The following is a 15,151-nucleotide window of genomic DNA, read 5'->3' as shown; positions in this document are numbered from 1 at the left end:
ATGTTGCTGGTGTGGCCACAGAAGAACAAAAACAAAATAAAACTGGAAATCAGGTTTTAATTTTGCTGAGAAAAAGAACTGGATTTGCAGAGAATTCTGAGGACACAGTGAAACTTCATTCATGAAAAATGCTTCACAAACAACTGAAATTGAAACAATAAAACATACAGATGGATCAGACAATTTAGAAACCAAGCAAGCCAAACCAGAGAAACTTCTACACTATGGAGAAAAATAAACTCTTTCTCTATTGGGTATTGGAGGGACATGAATGTGATTTACCATGTTAGATGCATCTCCACACATCATTTACCCAATAAACAAGCATTCTTTAAGCAGTTACTCTGTGTCCGGCACTGTCTGGGCCAAGTACAGAATTCATTTTTCAGTTATATAAAATACAACTTTCACATTGAAATATTTTTTCATAATCATTATGTATAATATAAAGCATACTTTTTTTTTGTCTTTTGTCTTTTCAGGGCCGCATATGGAAGTTCCCAGGCTAGGGGTCTAATCAGAGCTATAGCTGCTGGCCTACACCAGGGCCACAGCAACGCCAGATCCAAGCCGTGTCTGCGACCTACACCACAGCTCATGGCAACACCGGATCCTTAACACACTGACGGAGGCCAGGTATCGAATTCACAACCTCATGGCTCCTAGTCAGATTCGTTTCCGCTGAGCCACGACGGGAACTCCCAGCATACTATTTTTATTTTATAAAGGAGTCTTAAAGAATTTGAATGACTTGGAGTTCAAAGTGGAAACAAATCCGACTAGTATTCATGAGGATGCATGTTCGATCTCTGGCCTAAGTGGATCGGGGAGTCTGGCATTGCCATGAGCTGTGGTGTAGGTTGTAGGTGCAGCTTAGATCCTTCATTGCTGTGGCTGTGGCTGTGGCTGGCAGCTGTAGCTCAGATTTGACCCCTAACCTGGGAGTGCATATGCTGAGAATGCATCCCTAAAAAGCAAAAAAAAAAAAAAAAAAAGCAAAGAAATGTCCCTATCTATTGAGAATGCGATATGAGATTATGCTTCCTCTTAAAAATCCTTCTGTGTGAACCATTCTTTCTCCTAGAAATCCAAAACAATGTAGAGTTCTCACATATGCAGACATCTAGGTAAACTGAGCATGGCCTTTAATCTCTCTGGACCTCACTTTCTTTTTTTTGGTGGGAAGGAGGAAGGAATTGCTTTATTGTTTTGCCAGGCAAAAGGACATACAGTGAGCTAATGCCTTCAAAAACTATGGCCCTCACTTTCTAACTAAGCAGAAGAAGGTGGAATGGATCAAATGAGCACTTAGGCGTCTTTTAGCTGTAGACTTCCAAGTCTATTAGAAATTTCTTGCATGTATTACGGTCTTAACCTTAACCCCATGTTTTTTGCTCTCAGAAAACTCCAGCATAGCCTTGAGGCTTTTCATTTTAGTGAGATTAATAAAGTCACTTTAGAGCAAAACTGTTTGCTGATCTGCAGGTAGCAGGAAGGGGCAAAGACTTGACCTCCTAAGGTAAGAGAAAGGACAAAGCCCAGAGATTCCTAAGCCAAGTGTTTGGTTTTAGCAGGAGGGGTCGCATTTATGCTCTGTAATAGCCACTCATGTTAAGATGAGATGAGAGATAAAAACTTGGTTCTCAATTAGAAAAGGCCCCAACAACAGGCCAGTCTCACTACCCACACTGCACCCTTTCTTATACCCCATCAGTTTCAGAGCATAGAGGAACAAAGCCAAGTTTAGGGTCAGCGTGCTGTCCTAGTGAGTCAAATGCCACCATACGGTTACACTAAATAAAGCAGCCTTTGTGGGAGGCTCATCAAATCCTCATTATAAAAATACTTTATGTGGGAGTTCCCATTGTGGCTCAGCAGTGATGAACCCAACTAGTATCCACGAGGACATGGGTTCAGTCCCAGGTCTTGCTCAGGGGGTTAAGGATCCGGCATTGCCATGAGCTGTGGTATAGGTCACAGATGTGGCTTAGATTTGGTGTGGATGTGGCTGTGCTGTAGGCTGGCAGCTACAGCTCTGATTCGACCCCTAGCCTGGGAACCTCCATATGCTGTGGGTGTGGCCCTAAAAAGACCAAAAAAAAAAAAAAAACCCCTTTATGTGATACACTCTATGTAAAGAGTTAATGTCTCCCCAGTTCCCCAGTTAGGCATGTTGAATAATTTTCAAAGTTTTCGAAAAACTTTGTAAGGCTGAGAGGGCAGGGTTGACAAGCCCCACATTCCCACTAAAGAAACTAACCATTCATTTAACTTCATTCAGCTAACGCTCATTGAAAACCTAGCCCATACCAGGGTATTGTCAAAACAGGGAGCTGAAGTTTCCATTTCAAGGTCACCAGTAGTAGCCGTGTGTGACTCAACCTCGAGTCTCCTTCCTTGGTGGTCTGCTATCGGGGTTAAAATATCTGGCTCTCCATTCAGGTGATGCCCTTGGACTCAGCCTCATTCTACCACGTACTAAGGAGTCATGTGACTTTGAGCAAGTTGCTTAAAATCTCCTTGAATCAGCTTCTTCATCTGTACCATGAGAATAATCAGAATGCCTTACTTTAAAGAATTTTCATGGGGATTAACTGGGTCAACGCATGTACACTGCCTGCTTGGATAGTAACCGCTCAAAAAGGTTTGCTACTGTATAGCCCTTGCACTCTTTACTAGTATCCTACCCTGGGACTGGTGTGGGTACAGAGGTAAATGCAGGCGTAAGGGTTGGTCTTGTGCCATTTGCCTTCTCCTGCTCTGCCTTCAAACAACTTGGTCAAAGAAGCCTTCTGCCACCTGACCTCAGGAACATCCCAAGTTTATTTGTTGGTTGGTTGGCTTGGGCTGCACCCATGGCATATGGAAGTTTCTGGGCCAGGGGTTGAATCCAAGCTGCAGCTGTGGGGTAACTCGAAGCTGCAGCAAGCCAGATCCTTTAACCCACTGCTAACACACTCATAAAACCCCTGCCTCCAAAGTGACCCCAGCTGCTCCAGTGGGATTCTTAACCCACTGAGCCATAGTGGGAACTCCCTAAGTTTTTATTCTTCAGAGTTATCTACAGGTCTGATAGACGTGAGGAGCTTTTTTTTTTTTTTTTTTTGTCTTTTTGAGGGCCACGCCCACGGCATATGGAGGTTCCCAGGCTAGGGGACGAATCAGAGCTGTAGCCACCAGCCTACACCAGAGCCACAGCAATGCCAGATCCAAGCTGTGTCTGCATCCTACGCCACAGCTCATGGCAATGCCGGATCCTTAACCCACTGAGCGAGGCCAGGGATCGAACCTGCAACCTCATGGTTCCTAGTCAGATTCGTTTCTGCTGCACCACGATGGGAACTCCCAGATGTGACAAGCTTTAAACCCTCTTGTCCCCTGCCAGCCTCCATTACCTGCCTCCCCCTCTTCCTTCTCCCTAGTATCTCCTCCGCTTTAATCTCCAGCCCAGTATTCTGTGCACAGCATAAGTCTCACGCCTTCCATGAAAACTTTCCCGACCATACCAGCCCACAGCACTTCTTTCCATGCCTCTCACTTGGCACGTCATCATATATTCCCTGATTTTGCTAGTTAGTACCTCAAGCTTCCATAGCATGTCTTTACATCAAGGCGTAGAATTTGAAGAGCACAGAAATCTGGTCCTATTTTCATTTTTGTTACTTTTAAGACGGGTTGAAAACTCGAATGCTTCTAGGGGCAAGCTTGGTCGTATAAATGAGGGAAATGAGGGTAGCCAGGGCCCTTTTAAAAGGCATAGCCCCCTCCTTGCTCTTACTGTTGTTGCCATCAATGGGGAAGACACAACGTGATGCCACACCCACTGTAGTCGAAGACAGGGGTTAAAATAGCCCGAGGGAAAAGGAGAGAGCCCTGATATTTTACTGAAAACAACACCATCTCACTCATCCTTAAAAGTTGCCAACTCATGACTATGACGTCCTAGCAGCCCTCCCCAGTATCACAATATCGTCCCTGAGTATAAGGGCCACCCTTCCTTGACCAGAGTGTCTCAAGATTTCCTCCTCCACTTCTTTTTTTTTTTAATTTAATTTACTTTAATTTAATTTTTTATTACTCAAATGAATTTATCACATCTGTAGTTACATAATGACCATCACAATCCAATTTCACAGGATTTCCACCCCAGAACCAAGCGCATCCCCCCACCCCACCCCAAACTGTTTCCTCCGGAGTCCGTAAGTTTTTCAGTGTCTGTGAGTCAGCATCCGTTCTGCAAAGTTCAGTCTGTCCTTTTTTCAGATTCCACATGTCAGTGAAAGCACTTGATGTCGTGTCTCTCCTCCTCCACTTCTGACCACAGGAGATTTAAGGGTGTAACTGCTCCTAACAGAGTCTGCAACGTTGATGTGTTAAGAAACTCAGGGGTGACGGTCACCCGGTTGTGGCTGGTGAGGAACTCTCCTTCTTCCGCTTTGTTCTTTCCTACCTACCAATTTCTAAAATAAGGACACGTTGGTTCAGATTCCTTATCTATGGTTTTATTTTCCCCCAACACCATGCAGGAGTGAAGGTCCAATATCATCATCCCTCACACATTTTTCGGCAGAATCTAGGATTCAAGCTTTTTGGAAATCTCCCGGTTTTAAGTTGGCAGTTAGATTCAAAATATTTGAATGCATTGTGCAGCTATGCAAAACGTGGCTGTTGACTTAAGAGTCTATCCTGGAGTTCTCTTTTGGCGCAGTGTGTTAAGGATCCAGCTTTATGACTGCAGCGGCTCAGGTTGCTGCTATGGCACGGGTTCGATCCCTGGCCCTGGAACTTCCACCTGCTGTGAGCGTGGCCAAAAAAAAAAAAACAAAAACAAAAACGAAAGACCCAAACCTAAGAGTTGCAGCCAACAGTATCCTGAATATAAAAGATTCTTTGTGTGTGTATATATATATTTGGGGGGGGGGATGGGCGGAGAAGATCAATCAAGTCTCTATGCTGTAGTTTGTCGATGAAATTGTATTAATTTAACGCTACACTGGAGTTCCCATTGTGGCTCAGCAGGTTAAGAACCTGACACAGTGTCCATGAAGAAGTGGATTCGATCCCTGATTTGGCTCAGTGGGTTAAGGATCTGGCGTTGCTGTGAGCTGTGGTGTAGGTTGCAGACGAGGCTCAGATCCCACATTGCTGTGGCTGTGGTGTAGACCAGCAGCTGCAGCTCTGATTCTACCCCTAGCCTGGGAACTTCCATATGCCACAGGTGTGGCCCTAAAAAGAAAAGGAAAAAAAAATTAATGCCATATTATAAAAAATGGCAGCAAAAGACTTCCTTGATTAAATAAACCATCAGAGTCATTTAACATCCCTATGAAATTTGGGAGACACTTTACACTCACTGGAGCGCTGAGACACCTCCTGCATGTTTTAGGGTGCTTATTCTCCACCTGGATGGTATTTTGTCTCCTTCTTCTAGTAAGGATGTAAGTCACACTTCTGTTTTAATTGGTAGGTACCGCTGTCTGAAGTGTCTCAACTTTGACATCTGCCAGGGGTGTTTCTTATCTGGTCTTCATGGCAAGTCTCACCAGAAGTCCCATCCTGTGATCGAGAACTGCATCCAGGTAACATCTAATGCAATGTACCAAACTCTTCAAGAATCTTCTCAGGGAAAGCTGCAGCAATGAAAAAAAGCTTTCTCTCCAGTAAAACCACTCCTTTCATACATGTAAAACTTAAGACTAAGAAAGTGACACATTCAACCTTAACTATCTCTCCATATTCCTATACTTCCTTTATATTGTAAAGATTTTAATAAAACCTTTTGGAACAAGAAAAGGCCAGAGTCCAATGTGAAGCCATTGACTCTACAATGTACTAGAAGATATATGAGGACTAAGAGGTGAGAAGCATTGGAAATGGTTACAAATTAAAAAGAAAAACTCTTTGGTAAAAGTGATGCAACAAGGCCTCTAGTTGCTAGTGCATTTTGGGAGATGTTTCCTTTTTTTTTTTTTTGCTTTTTAGGGCTGCACCTGCGGCATATGGAGGTTCCCAGGCTAGGGGTCGAATGGGAGCTACAGCTGCCGTCCTACACCACAGCCACAGCAGTGCGGGATCCGAGCCACATCTGCAACCTACACCACAGCTGGGGGAAGTGCCAGATCTTTAACCCGTTGAACGAGGCCAGGGATCAAACCCGCATCCTCGTAGATCCTAGTCAGGTTTGTTAATCACTGAGCCATGAAGGGAACTCTGAGATATTTTTTAACGTGTCTTCTCCTGAACTCCAAAATTCAAGCTTTTTTTATTATTATTTAGGAAAAATAAGAGATAAAGATTATTATCTCAATTTTGACTGAAGGAGTATGAAACTTAGACTTCATGGCTGACTTTCGAATGTTTTGAGAAAATTAAGAATACTCATCAAGAATACTTGAATTTAAAAAAAGACAAAAGTAGGAGTTCCGGCTTTGGCACAGTAGGCTAGGGATCCGACTGCAGTAGCCTGGGTGGCTGTGGAGGTATAGGTTCAATCCCCGGCCTCACTCAATGGGTTAAAGCATGTTTCCAGCACCGCATTGCCACGCCTGCAGTGTAGGTCTCAGCTAATTTTCATATGCCCCGGGTGGGGTCATTAAAAAAAAAAAGACAAAAACAAATCACAACAATGTAAATCAACTACACTTTAATAATAATAATAATAAATACCCAGCCACAGAATTCAGCTCTGGCTACAAAAAAAGAGAAATAGGACACTTTTAAGGCAGAGAGCTTTTAAATTTTCCCAGAAAGAACCCTCTTTTCCTCACTAAGTACAGATCAGTTTTTCTGGGCAGACGGCCTCACCCTCAATTCTACAGTAGTGAAAGATGTTGACTAATTTTCTTTACTGAGAACATTTTCCCCTCATTCTCTTTTTACCAGGAATGGTCTACAAAAATCAAGTGCCTCGACCTTGCCAAAGACTTTTCAGTGGCCATTGCTTTACTAACCTTTATTAGCCCAGATTCTCAGGTTCTTTGACCTATGGGCTTCCAGTTCTAAAAGCCTGGGGAGAAATGGGGCTTATCGGTGTTAGGCTGACACCGTGTGGTCATTTTGTTATTACATGTTAGATTTCAAGGGTTGAAAATTTTGAATGAAACATCTCATTCCTTTCCTTTTGACTTACATGTGGGGGTCGATGGTCAGATTTCAGGTGGCCTGTCCCTCCACTAAAATTTTATACAAAATAAAATGCATGAGTATTTTGCTGGAGATAAAGTCTCAAAGGAATCCCCCAAATTAGCCACATACCCTCTTCTGGCTCTAAAATTCCACATTCCTGGGTTGCTCTAAGGAAGAGGAGTTTTTGCAGAAGTTGAGAGGTATTTAATTTGGAAACACATGCTGCATGTATGTGGGCAGAGAGAGAATGTGAAGGAATTCAGGCAGTACGGGAGTGAGATGATTTTTCTATAGACATAAAATTAAGGGAAATAATTTCGGAAACTTTCACAATGGCCACGCCACCCAAGTGAGGAAAGAAGAGCATGTTAAGACTGATCTGACGCCCTTTTTAATGTCATCCGTTCCAACAGGTGTCAGTAAAGGACAATACAAAACTCCTTCTCAGGACACTCAGAAACAACTTGCTCCAAGGGCGCTGTAGGAGGAAAGAAGCTGCGAGAAGGCAGAGGCTGCTGGACCAGGTGAACCCAGAGGATAGGGCTGACCATGCCCCGGCCAGGTGAGTGTCTCTGAGTGACAGACCTGGGGGATGGCAGCCTGGAGCCTGGGTATTGGGTTACGCAGCAGCACGGGACATCAGTAGCCAATTCACCATCCTGATGATCCTGCAGGAGGCAAGAGCTGGAGCTGGGGAAGGCGTTAAGATGCTCCTTCCCTCTACAATTTTTTTTCCCCTTCTTTGGCCGCCCCGGGACATCTAGAGTTCCCGGGCCAGGAATCAGATCTGAGCGCAGTTGTGACCTACACTGCAGCTTCAGTAACACTGCATCCTTTTCATCCACTGTGCCAGGCCAGGGAGCAAACCTGCCCGGCATCCTGGTGCTACAGGGACATCGCCAATCCCCTTGCACCACAGAGGGAACTCCAAATTCTAATTTTGAAATAGAACAAGAGACAAAAATACTTTTAAGTGGGCTATCCAGTCATTTGAGTTATCCCAACTAAAGGCCTCAGACAGACACAGAAGATTATTACTATTAGATTATTTGAATAACCTTCTCCTACGTCTTTCGTTTTTGTTGGTTCACTTTGGAAAGCCTAATTCAGATGAATACTTCATTTAAAAAAAAAAAAAAGCAGGGGAAAACTCATTCCATCACTCACAGGTGAGTGCTGGTCACATTTCCATATTGCCAGATCAGGAGTTATGCTATAGATACAAGTTTTCATTCTTTTTCCTGTTCACATTAAAAGGACAGCACTTTTCTTGTCATTAGTTTCTAAAATATAATTTTCAATTACCTCATTCTTATCCTTATAAGGGAGTGCCGTAATTCACAAGCAATTTCTTATCATTGAACGTTTTGGGTTTGTTTTTTTTTTTTTTTCTGCTTTAGGGCTGCACTCACAGCATATGGAGGTTCCCAGACTAGGGGTAGAATAGGAGCTATAGCTGCCAGCCACAGTCACAGTTACAGCCACAGCAACCTAGGATCCAAGCCGAGTCTGCGACCTAAACCACAGCTCATGGCAATGCCGGATCCTTAACCCACTGAGTGAGGCCAGGGATTGAACCCGCAACCTCATGGGTCCTAGTTGTATTCCTTTCCGACTCGCCATGATGGGAACTCCATTTTGGTAATTTTCGAATTTTGTACCCACTCCCCAATTCTGTAGTCAACATCCCTATACATGCACTTTCCTATACTTTTAATATTTTATGAAGAGAAATTCACTGAAGTAAAACCATTGCTTCAAAAGTTGTGAATTTTGTTAATCCTCAAAATTCAGAGTGCCAAACTGTGCTCCAGAGGGTTATCTCAAAGGACCCCCACCACCCATACAGGAGATCACCCATCACCTACCTGAGCACCAGCCTAGAGATGACTTAAACAGCCTTCCCGACCTTAACTTTTGTCGTAACTCTTCCTTATATTTTGAAAGTGCAGAAGGTAAAGGAAAGAGGTACCATTTCCTTGAGCTTACGATCATCAAACTTTGGGGAGGAAAAAAAAACCAGAATAATTCATTCACTTTCATTTTATCTACCTGAAGTATAAAAATAGATCGTTTAGTCAAATGGATATTCATGAATTAATTTCTTTTTGTAATTCTTGAATCTTTTCTAAGACATCTATGAGCTAGTTCCATCTCTGTCCCAAACCCTATTTCTATGGTCATTTTATCACTTCACACACTCTGGCATAATTTACTACATATTTTCTAGTTCTTTAAAGGGAAAGATACATACTGACTTTGCAATTAGATGTCATGCCTTATGCTTGTACCACCCTGATGTATCCGGTTGTTATCAATACATTCTTCACGTTAGAGAATTTGAATATCATCTTGATATATGTCTTTAATACAGCATACGTAATTTAAATTTAAAAATAAGGTGAGTCTTTTAGAGTGGAATATAAAAGAGGGTCGCAAGCAATAAGTACGCAGTGTGGGAGGACAGTGGTGGAGTTTGAACCTGGGACAGAGACACAGAAACCTTGTCTTCAGCCAGCTCTGTGCGTGGCCTTGAGGAATGTTTCTAAGACACGGTTTCCTCACCTAATAGTAGGGGTAACCTGTCCTTCCTACTCCCAGGGTAGTATTTGTGGAGATAAGATGAGGAAAGAAGGGACTTGGAAGTCCCGTGCAAAGGTAAAGCTTCTTTACTTATTTATTTATTTATTTATTTATTGTCTTTTTGCTATTTCTTGGGCCGCTCCCGCAGCATATGGAGTTTCCCAGGCTAGGGGTCGAATCTGAGCTGTAGCCACCGGCCTATGCCAGAGCCACAGCAACTCGGGATCCGAGCCACGTCTGCAACCTACACCACAGCTCACGGCAACGCTGGATCGTTAACCCACTGAGCGAGGCCGGGGACCGAACCCGCAACCTCATGGTTCCTAGTCGGATTCGTTAACCACTGCGCCACGACGGGAACTCCAACTTCTTTAAATGTCAATATATTTTACTCTGTTCACCAGAGTGCAATAGAGTAGTTCCCCACAGTAAAATTCTAATGGAAAAATGTTCACTTATCCTAGATATTTATGAGTTCAGAAATTCTTAGTGATTGGTCAAGGAGAAGTTAATGTGGAATATTACTGTTCTACATTGTAATAATAGGCCAAAACGTATCCTTGATATCTATTACATTGGCAGAGGCAGACTGATCATCTTCTAAAAGATTCATGGTTATTTCCAAATAGTAATATTGAATTCATTCATTGATTCAGCACACATTTCAGGGTAAAAAGAATGTGGATTCCACATACTAGTTTACACTGAAAATATTTCACTTACAAAAACAAAACTGAGAGCTAGGTGTCAAATATCACCACTATTATTAAATATTTAGGGAATTTCCTATAAATATAAGGAAAAGGAATATTAAAACTGTGAAAAAGAACAGACAAAATTACTTCCATTTGCAGCTAATATGATTATAAATTATGATTGTGAAACCCCAATTAACTCTCACAAAAACAACTAGAATTAATACATTTTGAGTGGCGGAGAACAAAATACATATGCACAAATAGCTCTTTACTGCATCAGCAATATCCAGCCAGAAACTTTCTAAAAATTCTATTTATAATATTGTAATGTTATTTTCAAATGAAACTGGGAAAAAAATTTACAAAAGGTACAAAACTCATGTAAAGAAAATGTAATAGTATATTGAGTACAGAGAGCAAGACCTGAGTGAAAGGAGAAACATACCAAATTCCTAAAAGAGAAGACACTAGCATGAGAATGTACACGCTTCAGAAACTAACCTAAAAAATCAGCACTCACAATCCTTCTTTGGTCATTGGCAGACATGCACAGAGTGACAAAAAAAAAAAAAAAAAAAGCGAGGTGCCTGCTGTGCAGCTGAGGTAGAGCTGAGTGACTGACTCCCTGTCTTCTGGATTCAGCTCTCATACTATAAATTTCATACCATGTTTTTCACATCTTTGTGCTTTTTGTCGGTGATTTCACTGTTACAAATGGCTTCCAAACACGATGCTGAAGCACTGTCTGGCATTCTTCAGGGCGAGAAGGCTGTGACGTGCCTTAACGAAAAATGCCTGTCTTATTTGTACCATGAATGCCCTTGACATTTTGTAGAAGTACAAATGGCTACAGACTTGCCAGGAAATAATCTGAAAAATAATTTACTCAATAAATCTTAGTGAACACTCTCCTAGGCACTTGGAATATATCAGAGAACAAAAGAGATGAAGATCTCATAGAGCTTTCATTTCATCAGGGCACCCAGAGAATTAAAAGTAGGCATTTACATGAGTTATAATAATACATTAGAAGCTAAAAGCACTAAAGGAAAAGGAAAAAAAAAAAAAAAGGAGAGCCAGGTAGAGAGAACAAGACTTAGAAGAAAAGTTGGTAGCAAATGAAATAGGGTCATTTTAATGGTCCTCAGTGAGAGGTGACATTTGAACAAAGCCTTGAGGAGGTAAGAGAATGAATCTTATAAGTGTAGGTATAGTAGTGTCTTATATATGTAGCAGTTTTCTTATAGTTATAGCAGTCTAGAAAGCATGCTGCTAATCGAGACAGCCAGCTCAAAGTGGGCGTGTGCTTCGCAGATCCAAAGAACAGCAAGGAGACCAGGGTGACTAAAAGTGGGGTCTGGGGAGTTCCTGCTGTGCCACGGGGCGTTAAGGATCTGGCATTGCCACAGCTGAGGCTCAGATTCGATCCCTGGCCTGGGAACTCCCACTATGGCCAAAAGAAAAAAGAAAAGAAAAGAAAAGAAAAGAAAAGAAAAGAAAAGAAAAGAAAAGAAAAGAAAAGAAAAGAAAAGAAAGGAAAACAGGGGCAGAGGGGAGGGGGAGGGAGAACTTCTGTCCAAAGGCTGACTTTTCCCATCCATCGATAATCAGTGGGCAAGAGCTTTTATATGCAGAGAGAGGGGGCCACATGCAGAAACATTACAGTCAGCTCTGACAGTCATCTGGAAACTGGTGATGCAGTAGTCTGATCAGCGTTGTCTTGATTGTTTTAAGTACAGTTCTAGGGTCAGTTTGTTTCCATTTCTTTGAGTCCAGTTCTCAGAATTGTGGCAGCTTAGGTCATGGCTACAGTCTGGTCATCATGTAATTAATTTCATCCATCTGATGGGGGTTTCTGTATCTATAAGACAGCTCACAGGACATGGCCCAGAATAGTATCTACAAGCCCTCGAGGAGGAGCTAAAAGTCCTTGACTTTGCTTAATGACTAAACTGTTATTCTCTGATCTCATTTGACTGTTTTCCTTTGCTTCTGCATTTTCTCACTTCTCTGATTAAACTTATTCTTTGACTAAAGTTTTTCTACAGACAAAAGGCAACTGGAGGACATGGAGGGGAAGGACCGTAGGGTCCTGCTTCAATTCAGGCTGAAGGGGGAAATTTTGAAAATAAAAGGGGCAATGTAGAAGCATGGCTATTTAAATGTGTTCCTAATTTTTATTCTAATATTTCTATTTTGAAATTTAAATTTTCACCCATTTGAAATTTATTTTAACAAAGGTCTAGCTTTTCTTTCTTTTAGATGTATAGCTAATCAGGCTATCTTCTTCCACTTAAATAAGATACTGACTTTGTCAAATATTAGGTTTCTCTATAAACTTGGATCAATTAATAAAATACGCATTCTCTTCCTCAGATCCATAGGTCAATTTCTCGTACCTGTACTAGATACACGATCATGGTGGGTTGTAGTAAGTACAAGGATAAAGTTGCTGTCATCTGAAATGGGAGAGGTTATGGGTGGAGCAGTTTTGGGGGTTGGAGGGAAGATCAGGACTTCAGTTTGGGATAGGTTAAGATTGAGATGTTTCATAGACACCCACATGGACCTTAGGTAGGCAATTTTCTGCTCATGCCTGATATTTGAGAGAAAGTCTATTGGAGATCAAATTTGGAAGTGGTTGACACATACGGTTCTGAAAGCCATGGGGTTGTGTGAGCTACCAAACAGAGAGTATAGGTGGAGAAGAGAGGGAAACTGAGAACTGAGCCCTGTGACACTCACATTACATAGGTGGGGAGAAGGTGAAAAACCAGCAAGAGAGGCTGTGAAAGAGCGATGAATGAGGTAGGAGGAAACCCAATGAGGAAGGAGGAATTCTGAAGACGGATGAAGAAAGTGTTCCAGGGAAGAGGGGCTGGTCTACAACGTCAACTGCCTCTGCAAAGAGCTGACCTTTGGATTTGACTCTAAGGAAATCACTGATGACCTTAAAAATATTGTAGGACAGTGGTCGTAGAAAGTATCAGATTGGAGGGAGTTTAAGAGAGAATGGGGGAGTTCCTGTCTTGGCTCAGTGGTTAATGAATCCGACTAGGAACCATGAGGTTGTGGGTTCGATTCCTGGCCCTGATCAGTGGGTTAAGGATCTGACGTTGCCATGAGCTGTGGCGTGGATTGCAGATGAGGCTCGGATCCCGCATTGCTATGGCTCTGGCATAGGCCAGCAGCTTCATATGCCGTGGGTGTGGCCCTAAAAGGACAAAAGACAAAAAAAAAAAAAGGAAAAAGAAAACAGAGAATGGGGATTAAGGAATTCAAGATATCCAGCAAGAAAATTCTTTCTAGGATTTTTTTTTTTTTTTTAACTATGGAGGGAGCTAAGATTTAGGGTAGGTAGTAGAGTGAGTGAAGTTAAAAGAATGTTTTGTTATGATGGGAAAAATAATGACATGTTAGGATACTGCAGAGAATGAGTCTGCAGAGGGAAAACTTGCTGACTTGAAGCAAGGGAGAATTGTTGGAGCAAAGTCATTCATCAGTCAGGAGGCGATGGAATCGATGCACGCATGGAGAAATTGGCTTTAGAAGAGTCGTACCTACTAAACATAAACATACGCAAGATCTGGCCCTCTATCCAGTTTTTGGAACTCTGTCCTGTAGGATTAAAATCATCACTACATAGAAAATAAGGATAAACATTGTAGCATTGGAGGGTGGGGCAAAGAGCAAGAAACAGACTGAAGAGCCACTGGTAGAAATAATGGTGGAATGTATATGACACAGACATACACGAGAACACAGAGAATCGACTTATGTGAATCCACTTAAGAACACATTTTAGCTCTATTGACTCAACCAGAGGACAGTCATCATCACAGGCAACAGGGCATGTGGCGGAATTATGTGTATGGAAAGATGCCATTTCAGTTTCAAAAACAAATTCAATATGTATTTTCCCACTTGTAAGTATTCGTATGTCTACAGAAAATGGTGCTGAACGACGCCTAGGTGTTAAAACGATTTGAGATGAGGTGGGCATAGAGTCTGTCACTCAGAGGTATGTAACAGAGACGTGAGGGGTTACCTATTTTTCTATCCCCAAATGCCAACCCCTTAAACACATAATTAAAGTGTACCACAGACTAATTGCTTTTTTTCCTATTTTCTCATGGCATTCTGAAGAAATCATTGCACTACATCAGACATGGGTGTGTATTTGTTCATTTGATGTAAAGTCTCTGTGAGCAGGGAGTTCTCTGCTTTTTTTAAAAAAAAAAAAGTCTTTACCTGAAATAACCCAAGATGGTAAGATGCTTGAAATAGTTTTTGAATAAGGGAATGAAACTAAATGGAGCTATATAAAATGGAATATATCTGACCTTAAACTAGTCTGCTCTACTCTATGCTCTTTTAGAGATGACAAGATAAACACACATCTGCAGGAAGAACCCCTAGTATCTGACCCGAACATGATGACCTGGGGGATTTTCTGCAGTCATCCCTGAATTTCTTTGCATTCTTATGCCTAAATTATCAAGGAGGGAAATGGAGTTTTTGTTCCTATTGTTGGCTAATTCACTCTGTATCAACAAAATAATATAATATAAAAAGCACAGAAAAAAATTGAGCTAATTTATTGTCTTTTGGATATTAAGTTGCATATGAGATTTAACATTTTCTGAAAAGACTTTCCTCCATGTCATACCTGACCTTTAAAAATTATTACAACCTCTCATAAAATTCTGCTTTATAGCAGGCTCTCCATTCAGCACAATAAATCT

General features: G+C 41.8%; 1 protein-coding gene across 1 annotated transcript in view; it reads left to right on the top strand.

Annotated features, from left to right (window-relative positions):
* Window positions 1-15,151, top strand: part of DYTN (dystrotelin) — a 61,979-nt gene that overhangs the window by 17,775 nt on the left and 29,053 nt on the right. The window contains exons 8-9 of the mRNA XM_047770470.1: window positions 5,468-5,579; window positions 7,539-7,687. Of these exons, the coding sequence (XP_047626426.1) occupies window positions 5,468-5,579; window positions 7,539-7,687 (261 nt within the window). The remainder of the gene's footprint in view (window positions 1-5,467; window positions 5,580-7,538; window positions 7,688-15,151) is intronic.

Source organism: Phacochoerus africanus, chromosome 3 (genome assembly GCF_016906955.1).
Source record: "Phacochoerus africanus isolate WHEZ1 chromosome 3, ROS_Pafr_v1, whole genome shotgun sequence".
NCBI lineage: Eukaryota > Metazoa > Chordata > Mammalia > Artiodactyla > Suidae > Phacochoerus > Phacochoerus africanus.
The sequence above is the reverse complement of the archived record's forward strand: the minus strand, read 5'-3'. Positions and strand labels throughout refer to the sequence as shown.